General features: G+C 39.4%; 1 protein-coding gene across 2 annotated transcripts in view; it reads left to right on the top strand.

Moving 5' to 3' along the window:
- The window catches only part of RELN (reelin), a 528,348-nt gene extending 509,720 nt beyond the window's left edge, over positions 1–18,628 (top strand). Inside the window, exons 58-65 of one of the 2 annotated variants that reach the window (XM_047096965.1) lie at positions 402–475; positions 1,753–1,914; positions 2,893–3,050; positions 5,306–5,525; positions 7,372–7,569; positions 8,200–8,298; positions 13,205–13,210; positions 18,532–18,628. In XM_047096965.1, the coding sequence (XP_046952921.1) occupies positions 402–475; positions 1,753–1,914; positions 2,893–3,050; positions 5,306–5,525; positions 7,372–7,569; positions 8,200–8,298; positions 13,205–13,210; positions 18,532–18,628 (1,014 nt within the window). The remainder of the gene's footprint in view (positions 1–401; positions 476–1,752; positions 1,915–2,892; positions 3,051–5,305; positions 5,526–7,371; positions 7,570–8,199; positions 8,299–13,204; positions 13,211–18,531) is intronic. The other variant, XM_047096964.1, reaches the window with a different exon arrangement.
- Positions 18,629–20,104: the final 1,476 nt, after the last annotated feature.

Here is a 20,104-nt window from a genome sequence, read left to right on the forward strand (position 1 = left end):
GCGTCCGACTTCGGCTCAGGTCATGATCTCGTGGTCCGTGGGTTCGAGCCCCGTGTCGGGCTCTGTGCTGACAGCTCAGAGCCTGGAGCCTGTTTTGGATTCTGTGTCTCCCTCTTTCTCTGACCCTCCCCTGTTAATGCTCTCTCTCTCTGTCTGTCTCAAAAATAAATAAAACGTTAAAAAAATTTTTAAACCTTAATTCTTATCTTCACACAGAGTTGCATGTTTTTAACAGAACTCAAAAAATTGTATTATTGGTGTTCAGTCAGGCTGCTCTGTAAAAGCTTCTCTGAATATTTGTTGATTATTTATTAGAGTTACAATCTAGAGAGAGGGAATTTCTAATTAATGGTAGGTGCTTAATCTTCCCTGTACATATTTGTTGTTCATGCTTGTTTTAGATTGTGGTGGGTTGTGAAGCTACTTCTTGTGGCGATCTTCATTCTGTGATGTTGGAGTACACTAAGGATGCAAGGTTTGTGAAATACTTTTTTACATTCCTCCAAACTTGAATACCACTTCAAATGGTTGTGTATTTTTAAAGCAACTATCTACAGAGGAGCAACCTTTTATATTAAAAGTATGGTTCATGGGTGCACCCGGGTGGCTCAGTCAGTTAAGCATCCGACTTCGGCTCAGGTCGCGGGCTCATGACTTGTGGGTTCAATCCCTGTGCTACTAGCACAGAGCCTATTTCTGAACCTCTGTCTCCCTCCCTCTGCTCCTCTCCCACTTGGACTCTCTCTCTCTCTCTCTCTCAAAAAAAATAAGTGAACATTTTTTTAAAAGGAAGAAATAATTACATTTCAAAAAAGTGTACTTTATGTTTATTTCCCATCTATTAATTTTATTTATATAAAATTTACATGTGTGTCTTATTTTCAAATTTTTCCTTCAAACCAAGAAAAACCGTTTTTCATACTAGGTTGGCTGCAAGCCAACAAAGTTTTTTTATTTTAAAATAAGTAAGATAATACATTTGTCCTCAAGTAGAATTCTCTTTTATTCATGTTGCTCATTTTTAACCCACCTTAATGAGAATTTGAGTCAATAAAAGATCTAAATATGCTTCAACCAGAATCATGTGTCTTAAAGCATAGTGAAAGTCTGACACTGTGCAATTACCTTATTAGGGTGTTGATAACCCTGTCTCACACCATCACTCTTGAAAATGAATTATGCAGGGTTAAGTTTGAGGAGACAGAGAATTTTGTCAGTCAACTCCGGGTATATTTCCAGTAATATACCAGAAGCCACTAGAATGCAGCACGATGCACTCTATTATTTTATTCTATTATCTGTGAATATATTCTTGTGCTTGTAAAGAATTAGAATATATATTATATGAAATTATTTTTAATTTTCCTTTTCATTGTCTATATAAATATATACAGGAAGTACAGAACTTACATAAAAAATACCTCAATCTAAAGGCATCTGGTTGGTTCAGTCGGTTAAGTGTCCGACTCTTGATTTTGGCTCAGGTCGTGATCTCACAGTTGGTGGGTTCAAGCCCCTCGTTGGGCTCTGTACTAACAATATGGAAGCTGCTTGAGATTCTCTGTCTCCATCTCTGTTTGCCCCTCCCCACTCACCGGCTCGCGCTCTCTCTCTCTCTCTCAAAATAAATGAATAAACTTAAAAAAAAAAAAAAACCTAAATTTAACCCAGCCCCAAAGTGTTACATTGACATTAGATAGGTCATACATTTCTCTTCCGAGTTGTCTAACACAGCCTCTGTGGTCTCTTCAGGTCTGATTCCTGGCAGCTCGTCCAGAGCCAGTGCCTTCCTTCCTCTTCCAACAGCATTGGCTGCTCCCCCTTCCAGTTCCATGAAGCCACCATCTACAATGCTGTCAACAGCTCAAGCTGGAAGAGAGTCACCATTCAGCTGCCTGACCATGTCTCCTCCAGGTAAGTTGCATCCTAAGGTAAACTTTGTGGAATTATCTGGCAGTGTAATTATCTATAGAGCTCATGCAGTGACCTGAAAACAACTGAGGCCAGAGATCTCATTACAGCTCTAGTAACCTCTCCCTCCTTTCACCAACCTATGTCCCAAAATGGCAGTTGCATGCCCCAAGAAGAACTAGGAAGAGATAGGATCTTTTTTGTAAATGGTACAGATCTCAAATTTTCTTTCTTTTTTTCAACGTTTATTTATTTTGGGGACAGAGAGAGACAGAGCATGAACGGGGGAGGGGCAGAGAGAGAGGGAGACACAGAATCGGAAACAGGCTCCAGGCTCTGAGCCATCAGCCCAGAGCCTGATGCAGGGCTCGAACTCACGGACCGCGAGATCGTGACCTGGTTGAAGTCGGACGCTTAACCGACTGCGCCACCCAGGCGCCCCTTAAATTTTCTTTTGATGAAATAGCACAGCACATGCCAAACTCAGTCACAGGCCCCAAATCACAGACACTCACACAAAGATGTGGAGTTGGCACCATATCTTCGCCAGTGTTCTGTGATGCCAAGAGGCTGCACTGTTCATCCCATATACAGATACTGTCTGGGGTGTGCAGGGCTAGTCGGGCTACACAAAGCCACAGGATAAACATAACAGAGTGCCATCTTCCTAGAACAGTATTCATTTTACTCAAAGATCTGGATTGCAATATACCTCTCTAGGAAAAATGGACACAAATTTGTTAGGCAATAGAATAGGAAATTCACATAACACTTTCAGGGAAGGTACAAGCTCCCACAATGGCACTCTGGGGTATATTCACAGAGTCCGAGGATTACAAGTTCATTCACCTCTACTTGGGTGCTTCAAGGATAAGTCTGGGGAAGTCCTTTTCTCAGAAGTAGTCCCAGGGCTGGAGGCTGCACACTGCTGGGGAGAATAACAGCCGACTGAATCCCTTCTACTCTCTGTGGGACTTTCAGTGCAACACAGTTCCGCTGGATCCAGAAGGGGGAAGAAGCTGAGAAGCAGAGCTGGGCGATTGACCACGTGTACATCGGAGAGGCTTGCCCCAAGCTCTGCAGTGGGCATGGGTACTGCACCACGGGTGCCGTCTGCATCTGCGATGAAAGCTTCCAAGGTCTGCATCCCAGCCTGTCATTTTTAACACGGGAGATGGTGAGGTTCTCCTCATCTCAGCATGTACCCAGAGGTCACTAGGAAATTGGTGAAAATGCCAGCCTGAGAGATTTGGGATGGGTGATACACTCTTTGATCACAGATATACTGATCTTTGGAACGAAGTATCAAGGATAATATTCTGCTATGTTCCTTGAAATATTTTATTTTTTTTTTACATTTATTTATTTTTGAGAGACAGAGCATGAGTGGGCAGAGAGAGAGGGAGACACAGAATCCAAAGCAGGTTTCAGGCTCTGAGCTGTCAGCACAGAGCCCGATGCAGGGCTCGAACTCATGAACCACAAGATCATGACCTGAGCTGAAGTCGGACGCTTAGCCGACTGAGCCACCCAGGTGCCTCACTCCTTGAAGTATTTTTTTTTAATGCAGAATTCTATAGCACCTCACATTCACCATCCTCCATATAACTCCCTGCCCCAACCACCACCCCCAACACCTTATTTCCACTTCTGAGCCTCTCTCCTTCCTGGCCTAGCTGCCCATCCCTGGATACTTTGCCAATACTCTTTCTTTCTCAGTCTCTCCAACAGCAGCTGTCATAGTCCTCCCAAGATGTAGCTGATGAGTCAAGGTATTCTCTTTTCCAGGTCACTCTGTCACACACACACACACACACACACACACACACACACACACAAAACCCATGACTCAAAAAAATACATTTTTATTGCTCGAGCTTCTAAAACCTGAGTTTACAGTTTGGGACAGAGTATCTACTCAACCCCTAACATCTTAGGAAATTGCCTTCTTGGCCTCATAGAAGGCATATAGCCTTCTTTCCTCTGATGCAATGTTTCCAACAGGTTTCTACTGTTACAAAGTTTACATAATTACCATTATATTCTCAGAGCCTACTGCTTGGCCTATAGCAACACTCAATAAATCTTTTTTGAATGAATTCTTACATTGCCTTACATTTTACTGTTTACACAATGTCCACCAATTTATTCAGCAAAATCATTTAGTACTTATAAGATCCCCATAAGTCAGCTATGTTTATATCATTATTCCAACTTTATAGGTAAAGAAACTGAGACTCAGAGAACTTAAGTGACTTGCCTAAGGTGACACAGCTAGTCAGTATCAGAAAGAAGACCATTACTCAGGTTGTTCTTTCCAGTCTCATAACTGAGAGATTTAGCCAACAAGGAGCAGAATTATCCATCTTCCCCAAGAGTACAATGTAAAAATCCACAGATCTGGCTTCTGGAGTAGAATATATTTATATTTCTTGGTTGATTCTATTTCCTTGCCTCCAAATGAAATGAGTATGATTTATGTAGACTGCTGCACATCTCTCACGTTAGAAATTATTTCACGGTCATCTTTTTCCTCTATTCTCATTACCAGCTCATTCCTCTATTCTCTGAGACCAGCTGGATCTGCCCATGCATTAGCTGGAGAATTTGAACTTTAGGCAAATGAACAAATCAGATGTCTCACAAGCAGTCCTAGATGTCTGGAATTTGCCTGCTCCCCTGATCCAGTAGAGCTATGACCTTTTAATTTGGAACTATTGCAGATGTTTAGGAAAGTTGTGCTGTTCAAATCAAGGGCAAATGCAAGCACACGCACATTTGCTAATGTACTGTCTCGAATGCCGGTATTTCAGCATAGTGGTCTCATACTTGCAGTTTATTCGCTATTCATTTATTTATCTCATCTTGTTATTGCATATCGTATATGTGCTTGTGTGAGCTGCTGGAATCCAACAATGAATAAAATGCAGACTCTGCTCTCAAGAATCAAGTATAGAGCTAGAAGAAGAACAAGAATATGACTTATCCTATTTTCTGCTCCAGAGTTATACTAGGGAGAAAGAAATTAGGTTGGCCTCTCATGCCAGGGTGAGAACTCCCTAGCAAGACCCATCATTGGTAAACACACAGGCGCGGCCAGATGCTGTTGGTATTTAAACAATAGATTTACGTGAACAATAAGTATATAAGCACCTACATAATTAAGTAAACATTGACTCAAAGGTAATGCAATTTTTTTTTCAAGAACACAAGCCAATAATTGATAAAAAAAAAAAAAAGAGAGAGAGAAACATTTATTTCGAGGAGTCTATATCTTCTTGGTATTTTGTCATTCTTACAGGAGCAAGAATGGATGAAACCTGAAACTGAATACTTGATCTTTAATGATTCTGCTTTCCATAGCTGATGTTTGCAATTATTCCCTTCCCTCTAGGTGATGATTGCTCTGTTTTCAGTCATGATCTTCCCAGTTACATTAAAGATAATTTCGAGTCAGCAAGAGTCACTGAGGCAAACTGGGAGACCATTCAAGGTGGAGGGATAGGAAGTGGCTGTGGGCAGCTGGCACCCTATGCCCATGGAGACTCACTGTATTTTAACGGCTGTCAGATAAGGCAAGCTGCCACCAAGCCTCTGGACCTCACTCGAGCAAGGTAACAAAACTCCTGTGTTCTGCTTCAGATGTAGAATTGGTCACAAGACTGGCTACTTTCCACTGCCTGTTAGATTGAATCATGAACTTCATGGCACAGGTGTCACAAAGTGTTGGAAGCCAAAATGTCATTTGAATTTGGGATGAGGAAGCATTATGTGTTGCTACAACTCAGAATTCTGCTTTGCTTAAATTTATTGCAGAATTACCTTGTCTTGCTTCGCATGCACTGGCCGAGTGGTGGTGACATAGGCATAAGCCAGAAGAAATGGCCAAATATAAAAAATTGATAAGTATATCAAATCAACATGTCGTATACCTTAAACCCACACAATGTTTGATGTCAATTATGTCTCAATAAAACTGAAAAAATAACTAAAAAATGTTAAATTGGCTGAAGACAATCTACATAGATAATTTAATGTGGACTGTTTGCAAGTATGTAAATATAAATGTGTGTGCAAAGTAGATTTTGTAGTCAGGCAAACACATACCTGTAGTTAGCTTATGTAGGTTACAATAAATAGAAGTGGAGGCCCAATGGATGGATTATGGGGACTTTAAACATTCACATGCTCCAAGAGCTGCTTATTAATGCAAAATAGAGTGCTCAGACACCGTGCAAATCAACCAGGAAAGTGACAGAGAAAAAGAGACCCCAGGAAGGTTGGATTTCCTTCTCCACCTGGCCTCCACAGCTGTGCCACTTCCGCCAGTACAAACATGGCTTTTTGTCTGTGTAATTCAAAAAACAAAACAAAAAAGAAGATTCCAAGGCTTTATGAAGATTGCAAAGTATTAGACTAGAGTATTCACAGAATGCTGGAAAGCGTTCAGTAGCTACAAATATATTGGAAAACTGGGTGTTTGGTTATTAACCAAATGTAGATGTTTACTTAAGACTTTTCACTTTGGAAAACATTAGTAATGTATTTTCAGAGGCAGAAAGGTAAGTTTAGGTTCTTTCACTGTGATAAACAATGAAAATGTAATTATTTTGGTAATCATGGAGATACCAAAATTTTGTTCACCCATCCCATTCTTTCCTACCAAAAAGATGTACTTAATCTGGGGACAACCTGATATTTCCTTGACCCCATCTACAGCTACAACTGGCTGCTTAATTAACAATTGCACACCATGTTGTACAAGCAAGTCTAATTCATGCCATTTATAAGTTTTGAGCCCACTGCTTTATTTCACCAGCTCCCCTAAGTGGGACTACTGTATTAATTGCTAGGACTTTGATTAGATATAGATTAGATATTAAACATAGATTTCCTGTGTTTAAAAACTGTATCTTCTAAGGGTAGGGATGCCTGTGAACTTGAAACAGAATAGCAGACATGGTCCTGAGCCGTGGACCATGTCTAACTCAGTTTTCCCTCCACTCTGATGTCCAGACATCTGTCCTAAAATAGACATGATGATTTATCCTTGCGCAGATGCTATTCAGCTTGGAGCTATTTGTAAAAAAAAAAAAAAAAAAAAAAGTATAAATATTGTGGTTTTAGTCCTTGTCCTCTCTGTGTCCTCATGCCTACTTGGCCCCTATTACCTTTCAAAGAATAGAAGATATTTTAGGTGACACAGAGCTTTGAAAGTCAAAATTGTTTTCTTGGCGTAGAACACCAGCCTTCTAAGATTATCTCTCATATGTATGATGTAAAAGATAATATAAATAAATTTTATTGCTAATATGATTCAGTCATAAGACTGGATGCTTCTCTTTCTACTCTGTGACCTCAGAAATTATGGACTTCAGGATCAAGAAAGGTAAAAGAAAAAAAAATTAGAAAGTATAAAACTTTGAATACCACCTGACGCTTGTTTCCCTGTGTTTTCAGCAAAATCATGTTTGTTTTGCAAATTGGGAGCACATCACAGACAGACAGCTGCAACAGTGACCTGAGTGGCCCCCACGCCGTGGACAAGGCCGTGCTGCTGCAGTACAGTGTCAACAATGGGGTCACCTGGCACGTCATCGCACAGCATCAGCCCAAGGACTTCACACAGGCTCAGCGAGTGTCTTACAATGTCCCCCTGTAAGTGGCCTGAATGGAAAGGCATGGTCTCATGCGTGATCCCTGAGAATCACAGGGTCTGAGCTGGAAGTTTGGTGAAGTTACTGGAACAACAGCACAGAAGCAGGTGGTGGCACAGCCAAGACTAACCCAGACCCCCCGAAGTTGTGTCACTGTTTTCTGTTAGGCAAGGAACCAGGTGCAACAGGGAATAGAGAATAACAACTAAATGCAAAGGCACTTTTTGGGTATTTCCCTTTCTCTAACCAGTATTTCTAGTCCTTTAGAAAGAAACATTGTTAATTTTCTACGCTCATTTGAAAGTTTTCTGAGGGTAGGCAACCATGTCACTTTTGCTTAGCATTGTACCCCCAGCCTTTAGCACAGTGTCTGTCACACAGAAGCCATGTCACGTTTGTTGGCTGAAAACAGTGCTTTTCCAGGTACCAGCGGGGCATGGGGAAGCAGGGAGGGAGTTGTAAAAGAATTACAAGTCCTTGAGGAGCCAAATCCTAGGACCTAAGCAAATCTGAATTCCATACCCTAAGTTTTGTTGATTTAGGCTAGCCTATTCTGTTTGAAGTCTGCAAGTCACATACCAAGGAAGTTTTGTTTTCTAGCATTTAACCTCTTTGTCCTTCTGTGACCCAGGGAGGCCCGGATGAAAGGAGTTTTATTGCGCTGGTGGCAACCGCGCCACAATGGAACAGGTCATGATCAGTGGGCTTTGGACCATGTGGAGGTCGTCCTGTGAGTATCTGATGCGTAGCATCCCATGTCCCTTGCAGGAAGGTTTGAAATTCCTTTGATGTGGCATGCTCCTTAATTCAGTAACAACCGCTCCTAATGAGAAGCCCCCACAAGACTTTGGCCTACACTCTTCAGCAACTGCAATCTGTAGCTTAGGTCAACCTGAAATAGCCAAGTCCCAAATGCAGTTTAATGTACCTTAGACAACTTCAGTGAGCAAAAGATTTATGTGTGCATTTGACAACATTCGTTAAATGGGATGAAACAAAAGCCTCAGGGTAAATGGGAAACAGTGTCTTTGCCACATCTAGGTTGCCTTATAAAATGGCATGACGTCCCTCAGAAGGGAAGGGATCTGTACTGGTCAGTGTGCAGAGTGTTTCTGGCTGACGTGCCCAGTTACAAACACCTGTCCGAGCCACCGATGCCTGAGGCGGCCTACAGTTTAGTGACGTGGTTGCTATTAGAGCAAGGCATTTGTGGTTTCAGATTCCTCCCGCCCCATCCCAGACCCTTGCAAGCTGAGGGTATCCCCCTGTGGCTTCTCCCATAGAATAGCTGAGGGTGTCCCCCTGTGGCTTCTCCCATAGAATAGCTGAGGGTGTCCCCCTGTGGCTTCTCCCATAGAATAAAGCTGGCGCCGCTGTCCCCTTAGCCGGGTTGACTGTTGTGCAGAGAGATGATTGCTTTTTCTCTAACGATCTAGTTCCTGTAGAACTGGAACGGGAAAGCTTATGTCTCGACGTGTTCGGACTGATGGCTCCAAGTGGTTGGCAAGGAGAGGCGAATCTTCTCGGTAGATAGGTTCAAATGTTCATTCTGTTTACCAGATCAAAAATGAAATCAGCCCTTTGGCTGATTTCAGTCATTTTGAAAGCAAACGTAAATGATTAATTGGTAGGAAAACTACCAGATCTGTTTTCTTTCAATCATAGCCATGAGCTGAATTTTTCAGTCTTGACTTAGCCCTCGTCTTAGTTTTCACTGAGGCACCTGCTTGCATGGCATCCATATCAACCCCCAAATCCAAGAGCAACCCAGTCCCTACACAAGTCCCCACTGTGCGCTCTGCTGCTTTGGACAACTTGCTGGGCTCTGCCTCCACAAGACAAAGTTGAAGTTTAAAATCACAGTCCATATTCATCTGGATCTATATATGAGGCTGATGTTTTACTTAGATATTGATTTCCTCAGACTACAGTATTCCAGGAGAATAGAACAAAACCTGGGCTCTAAAATGAACACATATATATGGTAAGGCCAGAGAGAGATGTCCAAATAGACCAAGAACCAATCCTAGAGCCTTTCTGCCCTAAATACTCTCCTTTCAGAGCAGCGTTTCTCAATCTGATTGAACATCAGAATCACTCAGGAGCTTTTGGAAGAAGCATCCCTCCGGATGGTTTGATTGAAATTGATCTGCAGTGGGACCTGAGCATCAGTCTTTTTAAAAGGCACCCGGAGTGATTCTAATAAACTGGTTGAGAATCCAATTTAGAGTCAATAAACACTTTGTATCTTTCAAGTCTCTTGCCAAGACGGTTTACATTAATAGGGCTTCGTGTGCCTGACAAAGCATTATGAACTCCCATGGAAACTTAAAAACTTGACAGTCCTCAAAAGAAAGCAGCGAATACTGCCCTTGGGGTAGACATGACAATCCTTAACATGTCATGTGTGTGAGTAGATTAGAGATTTCTTCTCCTGCCACCCAACCAAACAATTTCAGTTATCAGTTTTGGATTTCCGAGACATATCATCACCACAATACCCTCCCTTGAACAAAATTAAAGAGCAGGTGGGGTCAGCTGTGCAAATATACTCCCGTGGTCGGAAACAGCCCCTTTGCAACTTTGAAGCAAACTCTGTCCTTCCTTCCCTGTTGACCTGCTTCCTCAGAGTCTCTCAGAGAATCAGCAGGAAGCCTCACCACATAGCTCCCAGGTGACCCTCTTGAATACCTGGTGTTGGTTAATTTTTATAAGCAGCCACCGGCATCATGCTGTTACTACAAGAATCAAGTTTGGATTATAGGAAATCTATCATATCGATCATTTTTCTGGAGAAAGAATCTGTGTGTAATGACTTCACTTTTATTCCATCTCCAGAATTTTAGTCCTCTGAAGAATTTATCACTTACCAGGCAATGTCTGCTCTTACTCTGCATTATTCTTGCAGACTTTCCAGACACTAAAACATTTTGAATGAGAAAAGAGCACTTCCACATATGCACAGTGTTGCATGATTTGGACTTCATTCAGTGTCTTCTTTCAGTGAATGATTTAAAAATTATAATTCACACATATCACCAAATAATTTTATTTTTTTTATATCACACAGATAATTTTAAAAGGAAATGCTAGCTCTTTAATGACATTTCAAAATTTTGTTAACAATAAAGGGTATACTTTGCTTTCTTTCCTTTTTTTTTTGGAGAAAGAAACAGAAATTATATTTTCAGAACCGTCTTTTTGATATTTTGCTCTTGTGTTAGGATTTAACATTTCTATACCAACTGTCCCCTTCCATAGCACTTCTTTTCAGAAGAGTCAAAGGTTTTAAGGCATTCACTAACTAATATGCCCTTGATAGCTCTACAAAATAATCACTTTAAGTCATTCATTTGGTGAGTTTAAAATAAAAAATAAAGTTCCAGAGAATTCAGAAAAATAAAACACGATAATTCTCCAAAGGGTCTTTCAACCAAATGAAGCACCAAGAAGCTAGCCAAGATTTGCTTCATGATTCACAAATATTACTAATTATAATTTTGCTACAGCAGATATATACTTAGAAATAGAGAGGTAGAGGGGCGCCTGGGTGGCTCAGTCGGTTAAGTGTCCGGCTTCAGCTTGGGTCATGATCTCACGGTTCGTGGGTTCGAGCCCTGCGTCGGGCACTGTGCTGACAGCCCAGAGCCTGGAGCCTGCTTCGGGTTCTGTGTCTCCCTCTCTCTCTGCAACTCCCCTGCTCATGCTGTTTTTCCCTCTCTCTCAAAATTTGGATAATAAAACATTTAAAAAATTAAAAAAAAAAGAAATAGGGAGGTAGAATACTCCCATAAATCCCTATTAATTCGAAATATCCTCGAATTCACTATACTTTTATATGATAACATTTAGTGATATAAACTAGCATTGCTAACTCCTCAAGTGTGGAAGAGAGAGGAGACTGGGGTGCAAATCTAAAGAGATACAAGCCCTACTTAACTGATGACTCCAAATATGGCTGCTAATATGTTTTTGCAACTAATGGTTGGAAAACCATTACATTGTTAGAACGTATTTTCTTTTCTGAGTGAACACTGGCCTTAATCTAACTTTATTACCATAGTTTTGCTTCTGTGCATGTGCACTAAGGACACATGCTAAAAATCCCTAGAAAGAAAAATTCCAGTCACGCATGGTATCTTGAAAATAACCTCAGCACTGCCCATATTAACTACAAAGGTACATAAATGAGTTTGATGAGAACAAATTCAGCACTTTTGAAAATATTTCAAGGTTTAGGAATGCATCCTAAATTGACAACATACATAACAAATGTTTAACCTAATGGGTTAATTCTAAAATACTCCATGTGGAAGGATTTGCGTTTCATAAATATAGATGTACAGAATGACAAGCCCCACATCATAAAAGAGTAAAAGCACCATTTAGCACTTAACAAGCAAAGTCACTTATGCTTTATGCTTGTTTGAGAGTGAAATCTTTTCATCCTGGTGATGTTTTTCAGTAAAACCTGCCCATGAAAAGCTCTTCATGAGAATTGGCCACTGCTATTCTGGCATAAAACAGATGTACTAAATTGACAGATGACTTTTTCCCAGCCTCACTAGCTTACCAAAAGGTCTTATTCCGTAAAGTCTGAGCAATATAGCAGAACACAGTCACTGGCAACCATGTCAGAAACCTAATGTCTCTGAATTCACTTGCTAGTAGAGAACGTTCATTTTGCAGTAAATGTTTGTGAACACCCTTGGGCAGACCCCTCACAAGATCCATGCTGGTGGGGTTCTTCTTAGGATAAAAGAGAAATCTTGGTCTTAATCGTTTTTGTGGGGCACTCATCCTTTTATCCTAAGAATCTCCCTCACCCAACTCCGCATCTCATTCACACATCACATTTTTTTGTGTACGTGTCTAAGTCACAACCTGTCATGTGTATAATGAAGTGGGCCAATTTTTGCATGTGTACCTTGAAAGCAAATGGCTCGGTAAAGAGCCTTTGTGAATTGACTTACTAAAGAGTGAATAATTACCACATTTACTGGGGATGAAAACCAATATGTTGCTAACTATGGTCTTAAACGCATTTATCAGATTTCAATAATATGAGTACCATCATGACCCATCCCCTCATGCTATCCATTATCAAAATACTGTCACATTTTTGGCACAAATGATTTTTGGAGATGAGCATAGTACATTTGTTGCAAAGCATATTTATCCTTTACTAATTTGACTGTGTTATCTGATGTAGAGGACTTCTGTATTTTTTAAAGCCCATTCCTTAATATATTCAGGAAATAAGTATTTTCTAAAATGTAAATAACTGAAAAAAACAGACAATAAATTAAGGTTAGTTATTAACTACTACTTTCCTATTTATACTTTATACACAACATTTATGCCAAATGTAGTACTAAGCTACATGTACCTTGACATATGGTTATGAGCAAATATTGCATGTTGCATTACATTAAAAAGTTAAATATATGTATATATCAGGTGTAGGAGAATAAGAAATAACTTCTTTAATTTTTATTTTCAAAAGAGATGAAAAATCCTATATTGCATCTAAACCTGATCAGACTTTTATGACTAATCACAGTGCTGCATGCATTGAAAGGCATTTTTTAACTTGTGTTATATTTCATTATTTGCTGTCATTGGTTTTCCACTAGAGTAAGGTAAGTCCTCTTACTAACTCTGGGTAATTGTTGCCTAATAGTCTCATCAGTGTTACCTGCATTAACAAAAGTCTTGTCGAAGACCTTTGCAATTAAAAAAAGATCTGTGAAAACAAAGTTATGTATGATATTGGGATATACTGGGACATTTGGAACCTAGATCATGTAAAGTCAGAGTTCAGCAAAATTGTGGTAATTCTTTAGTGTACGTGCAATATTGGGCACAACAGCATAGACAGAGTGCTAATCAGCATAGCTTTATTGAGTAACAAATTTCACTCTGTGCCTGAGACTGTATTAGAGAAATTAAAAACTAGAGATGAGTGTCAAAGACCTAGGGGCTCTGATTAAATGTAATGTCTCTCAAAAGATCTGTTGTGCTGGAGATGCGTGCGGGTACCTTGACTTTTTAATTCTGTTTTAAATTAATAAGTGAATTGGCAGGGGTGCCTGGGTGGTTCAGTCAATTGAGTGTCTGACTCTTGGTTTGAGCTCAGGTCATGATCTCATGGTTCACGAGTTTGAGCCCCACGACGGGCTCCGTGCTAGCAGTGTGAGACTTGCTTGGGATTCTCTCTCTCCCTCTCTCTCTCTCTCTGCCCCTCCCCTGCTCCCACTCTCTCTCTCTCTCTCTCTCTCTCTCTCTCTCTCTCTCTCTCTCAAAATAAATTAATAAACATTAAAAAATATTTTTAAAAAATAAGTGAATTGGCAGAAAGTAGTGGACCTATTCTTAATATTTGTGAGTTCTAGATCCTATCCTTAGGTAAGATTTGCCTTCTTTAATATGTAGTTACATTTGTCCTCCAATGGTGATATTTTAAAACTTAGGAAAGAAGTTAAAATGGTTTTATCATTTATTAATCATCTGCATGTTATGCTAGGGGTTTTCACTTAATCCTTACAACTCCCTGAGGTACACATTATTAGATATTATTCTTCTTCCCTCTTAGCAGAGAAAATAAATACTAAATTTTCAACATTTGTGAGGTATCTGAGCCTACACTTATCTATATGTAGCCTTCCTAAAAATGCAGGGTGTTGAAAATAAAATGTCCGGCATCCTCTACTCAGGGGAGTTTCATTGATTAGTTTGAACAGTGGCATCTCATCTTGTACTCACCAGTATTTCTCTAAAAGATGTGACAGTCCCCTGGATTCTTACTTCTGCATTCGTATAAGGTGTTAATTATTGTATCATATGTTTTGATAATGAATAAATAAATGACTGATCAGTAAAAAAAAGCCTACATTTCGAGGATCTCCAACTACTTCTGCCAAGGCTCTATCTTCCCCATTTCTGTTGGAAAATCCAATAAAAATCAATTGAAATTTTTTTTCGTAATAATTGATGACCTAACATAGCGGCTCCAGTGAAGAGTAACAGTTCAAAATAGCATAGAGTCTTTCTTGAAAGTTCTTGCAAGATCCATATTTCCTATGCAGAAACAGAGAAGGGTCTTATATTTCCATCTAAGTCTCTAAAGTCACTCAGCGATAGTGGAAATTTAAGTTAGCATTTCCAACATGCCACTGACATTCAGTTTCCCTTCTTTCAATGACTTACAAGGGAGAATTTAAAAATGGACCAAGTTCTATGCACAGCCAAAGCAAATCAATATGCCAAGTAGCCTAGTTGATATGCCTTGGGATGAATATTACCTGCTTTCATTGTACTTAAAATTTTTTTTTTTTTAATTTTTTTTTTTTTCAACGTTTATTTATTTTTGGGACAGAGAGAGAGACAGAGCATGAACGGGGGAGGGCCAGAGAGAGAGGGAGACACAGAATGGGAAACAGGCTCCAGGCTCTGAGCCATCAGCCCAGAGCCCGACGCGGGGCTCGAACTCACGGACCGCGAGATCGTGACCTGGCTGAAGTCGGACGCTTAACCGACTGCGCCACCCAGGCGCCCCTAAAATTTTTTTAAATTACTTTCCCCTGTAATTGCAGTGGAAAAATAAATCTTTAAAATTCCATCACACCAATAATTATTTTGGTAATAAGGTTATCTACAGCTATATATCTACATATATCAGAAACAAAAATAGGGGGTGCCTGGGTGGCTCAGTAGGTTAAGCATCCGACTCTTGATTTCACCTCAGGTCATGATCTCAGGTTGGTGAAGTCAAGCCCCACGTCAGGCTCTGCACTGAAGCCTGCTTGGGATTCTGTCTCTCCCCACCCCTCTTTGTCCCTCCCCCACTCTCTCTCTCTACCCCTACCCTGTTATATAGAAAAGTTGCTTTAAAGCCATTAAACGTACACCTCAACTTTCATTAAAACTTTAATGTTCCTTTGTTCCCATATATTGAGGTCACTTTCATGTCAATCTAGATTGCATTGAGATAACTAAATATCTTGAGTGTTCTGAGTTTTCTTTTCCTATGTAAAATATCTTAACTATTTTAAATTATCTTTGAGTACCTTGTATCTTTAAACATGTTTACAACAGAATAATTTTCATTGCTTTAACTTTGCAGTTATTCTTTATAGTTAAAGAGTAATGATTTACAACAGGAATCCAATCAGTAAGTCACCAAAAGTTCAACAAACATGCCTTGACCAACCACGGGAGAGGCAGGAGTCTCAGTGCTGTGGTGTGGGGGTGGGAGGGAATGGGGGGCAAGCCACCACACTGACAGAACACAGTTAATCTCCATTCAAAGCAGAAAATGAGCATGATGAGGGTTCAAAATAGGGGGGACATCCCTTCAGGGAGCAATAAATAAAATGTGATACTTGGAAAAAATGTAGAAACACAAGAAGTGATGTAGGGGATTGGTCAGTGAGGCAGATGGAAGAGGTTCAGGGTGGCTCTGACTAGAGCAGTCTGTATGGGAACGTAGTGGAAGAAAGGACTTAAACAACAGAGTAAGATTAAACCTGCAGAGAACTTGAAGTATCGGGCTAGGTTGGCTTAGATGTGGCTCCATAGACAAGAGGATTGCGAATGGCTTGTTCCAAGGTAGAGTCAGCATTTGAGGGAAAGTTTACAGAGTCTGGTGTGCAAAACACGCTGTATGTGGAAAGATAGGCATGTATCAATGATATTTTCTCAGGATCTCGTGGTTTCTTTTCAGTGGTGTTTTTTCCATAAAGGGAGAGAGTGAGAAGACTAGGTTAGGAGGCCACCATGATACCCAGGGAAAAGGCCACAAGATGACCTACTGTGCTGGGAAGAAGATGACCAGTGTCAGTCCTGGTATTTTGTGACTAAAGAAGCGACAGGATTTTTTCTCCTGACACTTGACTAGTTCAAGACATTAACTCATTGTCCTCTTTTTGTAACTGGACTTTACATAGGTAGCAATTAGTACTTATAGCAGATAATAAATAATAAAGTTAATATTTAATTATTATAAAATTATTAAAAAACATAATATGTAATAATAAATTCACTTCATCCTTCAACCATGACATTGAAACTGGTCAACTTAGTTGATAGATGTAACACTGTCACATCAGGGGAGAAAGGAAGGGTGGTAAAGTTACTGAAGATAAACCTCTTTTTGTGTGTGTTTTTCTCTGCAGTGGCTTCAGAGTGTATTCTAGCTTCCATTCTATAGTGTCTAGCAGTTTGATAATACAGAAACCCAGAGTAGAAAGTTATTAGCACCTCAATACAAAATATATATATCAATGTGATGTCTATTTTTTTATCAGGTTTTCAGCACAGGTATTATTGCTTTTTGATTAAACATATCTGATGATACTGACTTTATGTATTTTCCTTTGAGACATTTTATTATAAATATTTTCTAATGATCAAACAACTATAAAATCATCATTTTAAAGGTTTCTGTATGTTACAAATGTAATATGATATTACTTAATTGTAATATCTAGTATAATATACTAGGTAAAAGTATCATTTTACACCCTGCCTGGTATAGTGATCATTAATAACCCAAAACATGCCACTGAGTGCAAAATTGTCCCTTCCCTTCTCTTTACCCTAATTAAGTTCATGTCATGTTGACCTTCATGGTGGAATCAGATCACACATGACATTATCCCACTCCAGATACATTTTATGTTTCCCTGAAATTAAGGAGGAAAAAACTTGGTGTCCACACAGTTTTTAAGAGACTCGGTAAATCTGAAAAATATCGATAGGCTCGCATTTAAAAACCACATTTTGGGGGGTGCCTGGGTAGCTCAGTCAGTTAAGCGTCAGACTCCGGAGCAGGTCATGATCTCACAGTTCTGGGTTCAAGCCCCGCATTGGACTCTGTGCTGACCGACAGCTCAGAGCCTGGAGCCTGCTTTGGATTCTGTATCTCCCTCTCTCTCTGCCCCTCCCCTGCTCCCACTCTGTCTGTCTCTCAAAAATAAATAAACATTAAAAAAATTTTTAAAGCCACGTCTTGATGCCACCTATAGATATGTTGTCACTCAGGTCAGCATGTGAAAGAAGTGTGGTTCTTTTTAGTGATGTTATAGATAACGATCCTTTTTAAAGCATATTTTCCGTTCCAAAACTTTTAACCGCTGTCTCTACCAATATTGCACAATTTCCTACCAACTCCCAAAATCCATCTTCCGTACTTTTAGCAGCTTCACATATAATATGTATGTATGCACATGTGTACGTACATACGTGGAGGAAATATATGACCCCTACACAATTACACATTTAGTTACACCTTCTTGGTATTTATGATCTTTTTTCCAGTCAAGTGTCTTTCTTTTCCATAAGACCATGTTTATAGAGCCCAGATGCTTATTGTTTGCAGAAGACCATGAAATCCAACTTCCTGAGAAAAATTTGCTTCCTTTTGCCCCTGAGTCTAATCAAATAAGAAGTTCAAGCTGATTCAGCTAACAACTTTGTTTTTCCTCTGTTTGTTTTTGCTTTTTAAGCTTTAAATGAGAATGTTCGCTAAAGGAATCAAATTCTGTTTCCTACCTGTTAAAGATGTGTTTAAATAAGGTAGTGGGTACAGCACACACTTCCTCTCTAATGAAATCCACCCAAGTAGACAGTTTCAGAAAAAAGTCCAAGAATAAAATTCAAAAGCCAGAACAGTTTCATTCCACTTTCACTGTGAATCAAGAGAATTTACCATATTTTCCGGTTTGGAGCTCACTAGTGAACAGAAGGGGCTTTCTTCAAGGCCAAAGACAGTGAATACAGGCGTCAACCTTTAGTTATTCTGTCTTGGGGGAGTAATGTCAGCATGACCTATTAACCATGAACATTTTCAAATAAGTATCAGGCTAACGTAGAACATAGACTACATTGCGCTTTCAGTGATGGGACTTACGTGCTCTTTCTCCTTTCCCTCCCTGCCTCTATCCTTTCTGACGTTAAACAGCACTCGCAAACAAAATTACATGATGAATTTTTCACGACAACACGGGCTCAGGCACTTCTACAACAGAAGACGAAGGTCACTTAGACGATACCCATGAAGAATCAAAAAGTTTATTTTCCTTCCAACATGTGACGTGTTGCTTTCCCATTCTTTTAAAATCTCGCACTGCATCTGATATCAGGAAAATTCTGTGAAGGACTCGGTGATTAACGGAAAGCCCTTCTCAAGACCAAGTGCACACCACTTCCCCACACTGTGAACTAATGACAAGTGACTTATTTTCTCATAAGTAAATGTCTTCATGTTGCTGTGTCCGTGAAAATTGTGATCTGTTGTAATATCAGTTACAGTGGCAGTATTGAAAATAAGAAATAGTTTAACAGAAAAAAAAAGTTTAAGCACAAAAATTTAAGAGATTTTATGTTTAAAATGGCATTTAGTACAGAATTTAACATTCTTGGTCACAAAGCTATTTAAGTGGACTGTATTTCAGCTATGTATCATGTTTTATATGATTAAATTATCATTGTTTGTTTTATGTATTATCTTCTACAGTATAACACATTGACACTGTATTTACTTGTTTTGTTGCAATATTTTGCTGCTGAATTTCAGGCTACTTATATTCTGCAGAAAATTCATTGAAACACCTACTCAAGAAGATAGTTGTAAAGATATTGTATCTCCTTTAATATACTCCTTAAAATGTATGTTGGTTTAGCGTTGTTTTGTGGATAAGAAAAATGCTTGACCTTAAAATATTTTCTACTTAAAAATTGTGGATGAAAACCCTATCTCCCACAAAGTTCCCAGCTCCTTGTCTAAAGATTTTTTTAAAGTGTTCTGTGGCTGATTTACTAACAGTGACTGCCATTTTGTGTCTGTGGTAACAAGAGTGATTTGTAAAACAGTGGATGTTTTCATTGTGTTCTCTTCGTGGATTGTTCTTCCTGCGGGTCATTCTCATACCTTCTGATGAAGTTGTACCAACACCAGCAACATTATGATGGCCCTGTAGCCCTGAACTCTCGATTAACCTAACTGAAAGGTTGTACTCTAGGGTGAACCAAGCTAAAAGCCCATACTTAAATAAAAATTATGTCCATAAGCCACTTGAGGCTCATTTGTCTTTATTCATTTTTTTAATTAAATTTTGTGTCAGATTTGGAGAGCTGATCGATTTTGTAAAAAACGGTGTCAGATGTATTTACTGGTGTTTGGTTTCATCACTGTTAATAACAATTATGAAGCCACACTTTCAACCATGTTTCTCTTATTCTATTTCTATTAATCACTCTGTTTCTATTAATCACGCTGTAATTACAGTAAGAAAAGTCAATAGAGAATTCTGAAAATTATTGAATTCCTGAGAAATGTTGTTAGCTGCTACATAAATACCTGGCTCATAATGAGCCCTCATGCATTCATTCAGCAAATATTTGTGGAATGCTTGCTATGTGGTAGGCACTTTGCTAAGTGTTGAGGATAAAAATGGTGATTGGGGCATTTTCCCTGCTTGTAATGTCTACCAAATAAAAAGCATGTTGGTACTGTTGAATTTGTTGATTTCCCA

The sequence above is a fragment of the Lynx rufus genome, unplaced genomic scaffold, assembly GCF_022079265.1.
Source record: "Lynx rufus isolate CCGP_SWC_20201006 ecotype Redwood Valley unplaced genomic scaffold, mLynRuf1.p SCAF_4, whole genome shotgun sequence".
NCBI lineage: Eukaryota > Metazoa > Chordata > Mammalia > Carnivora > Felidae > Lynx > Lynx rufus.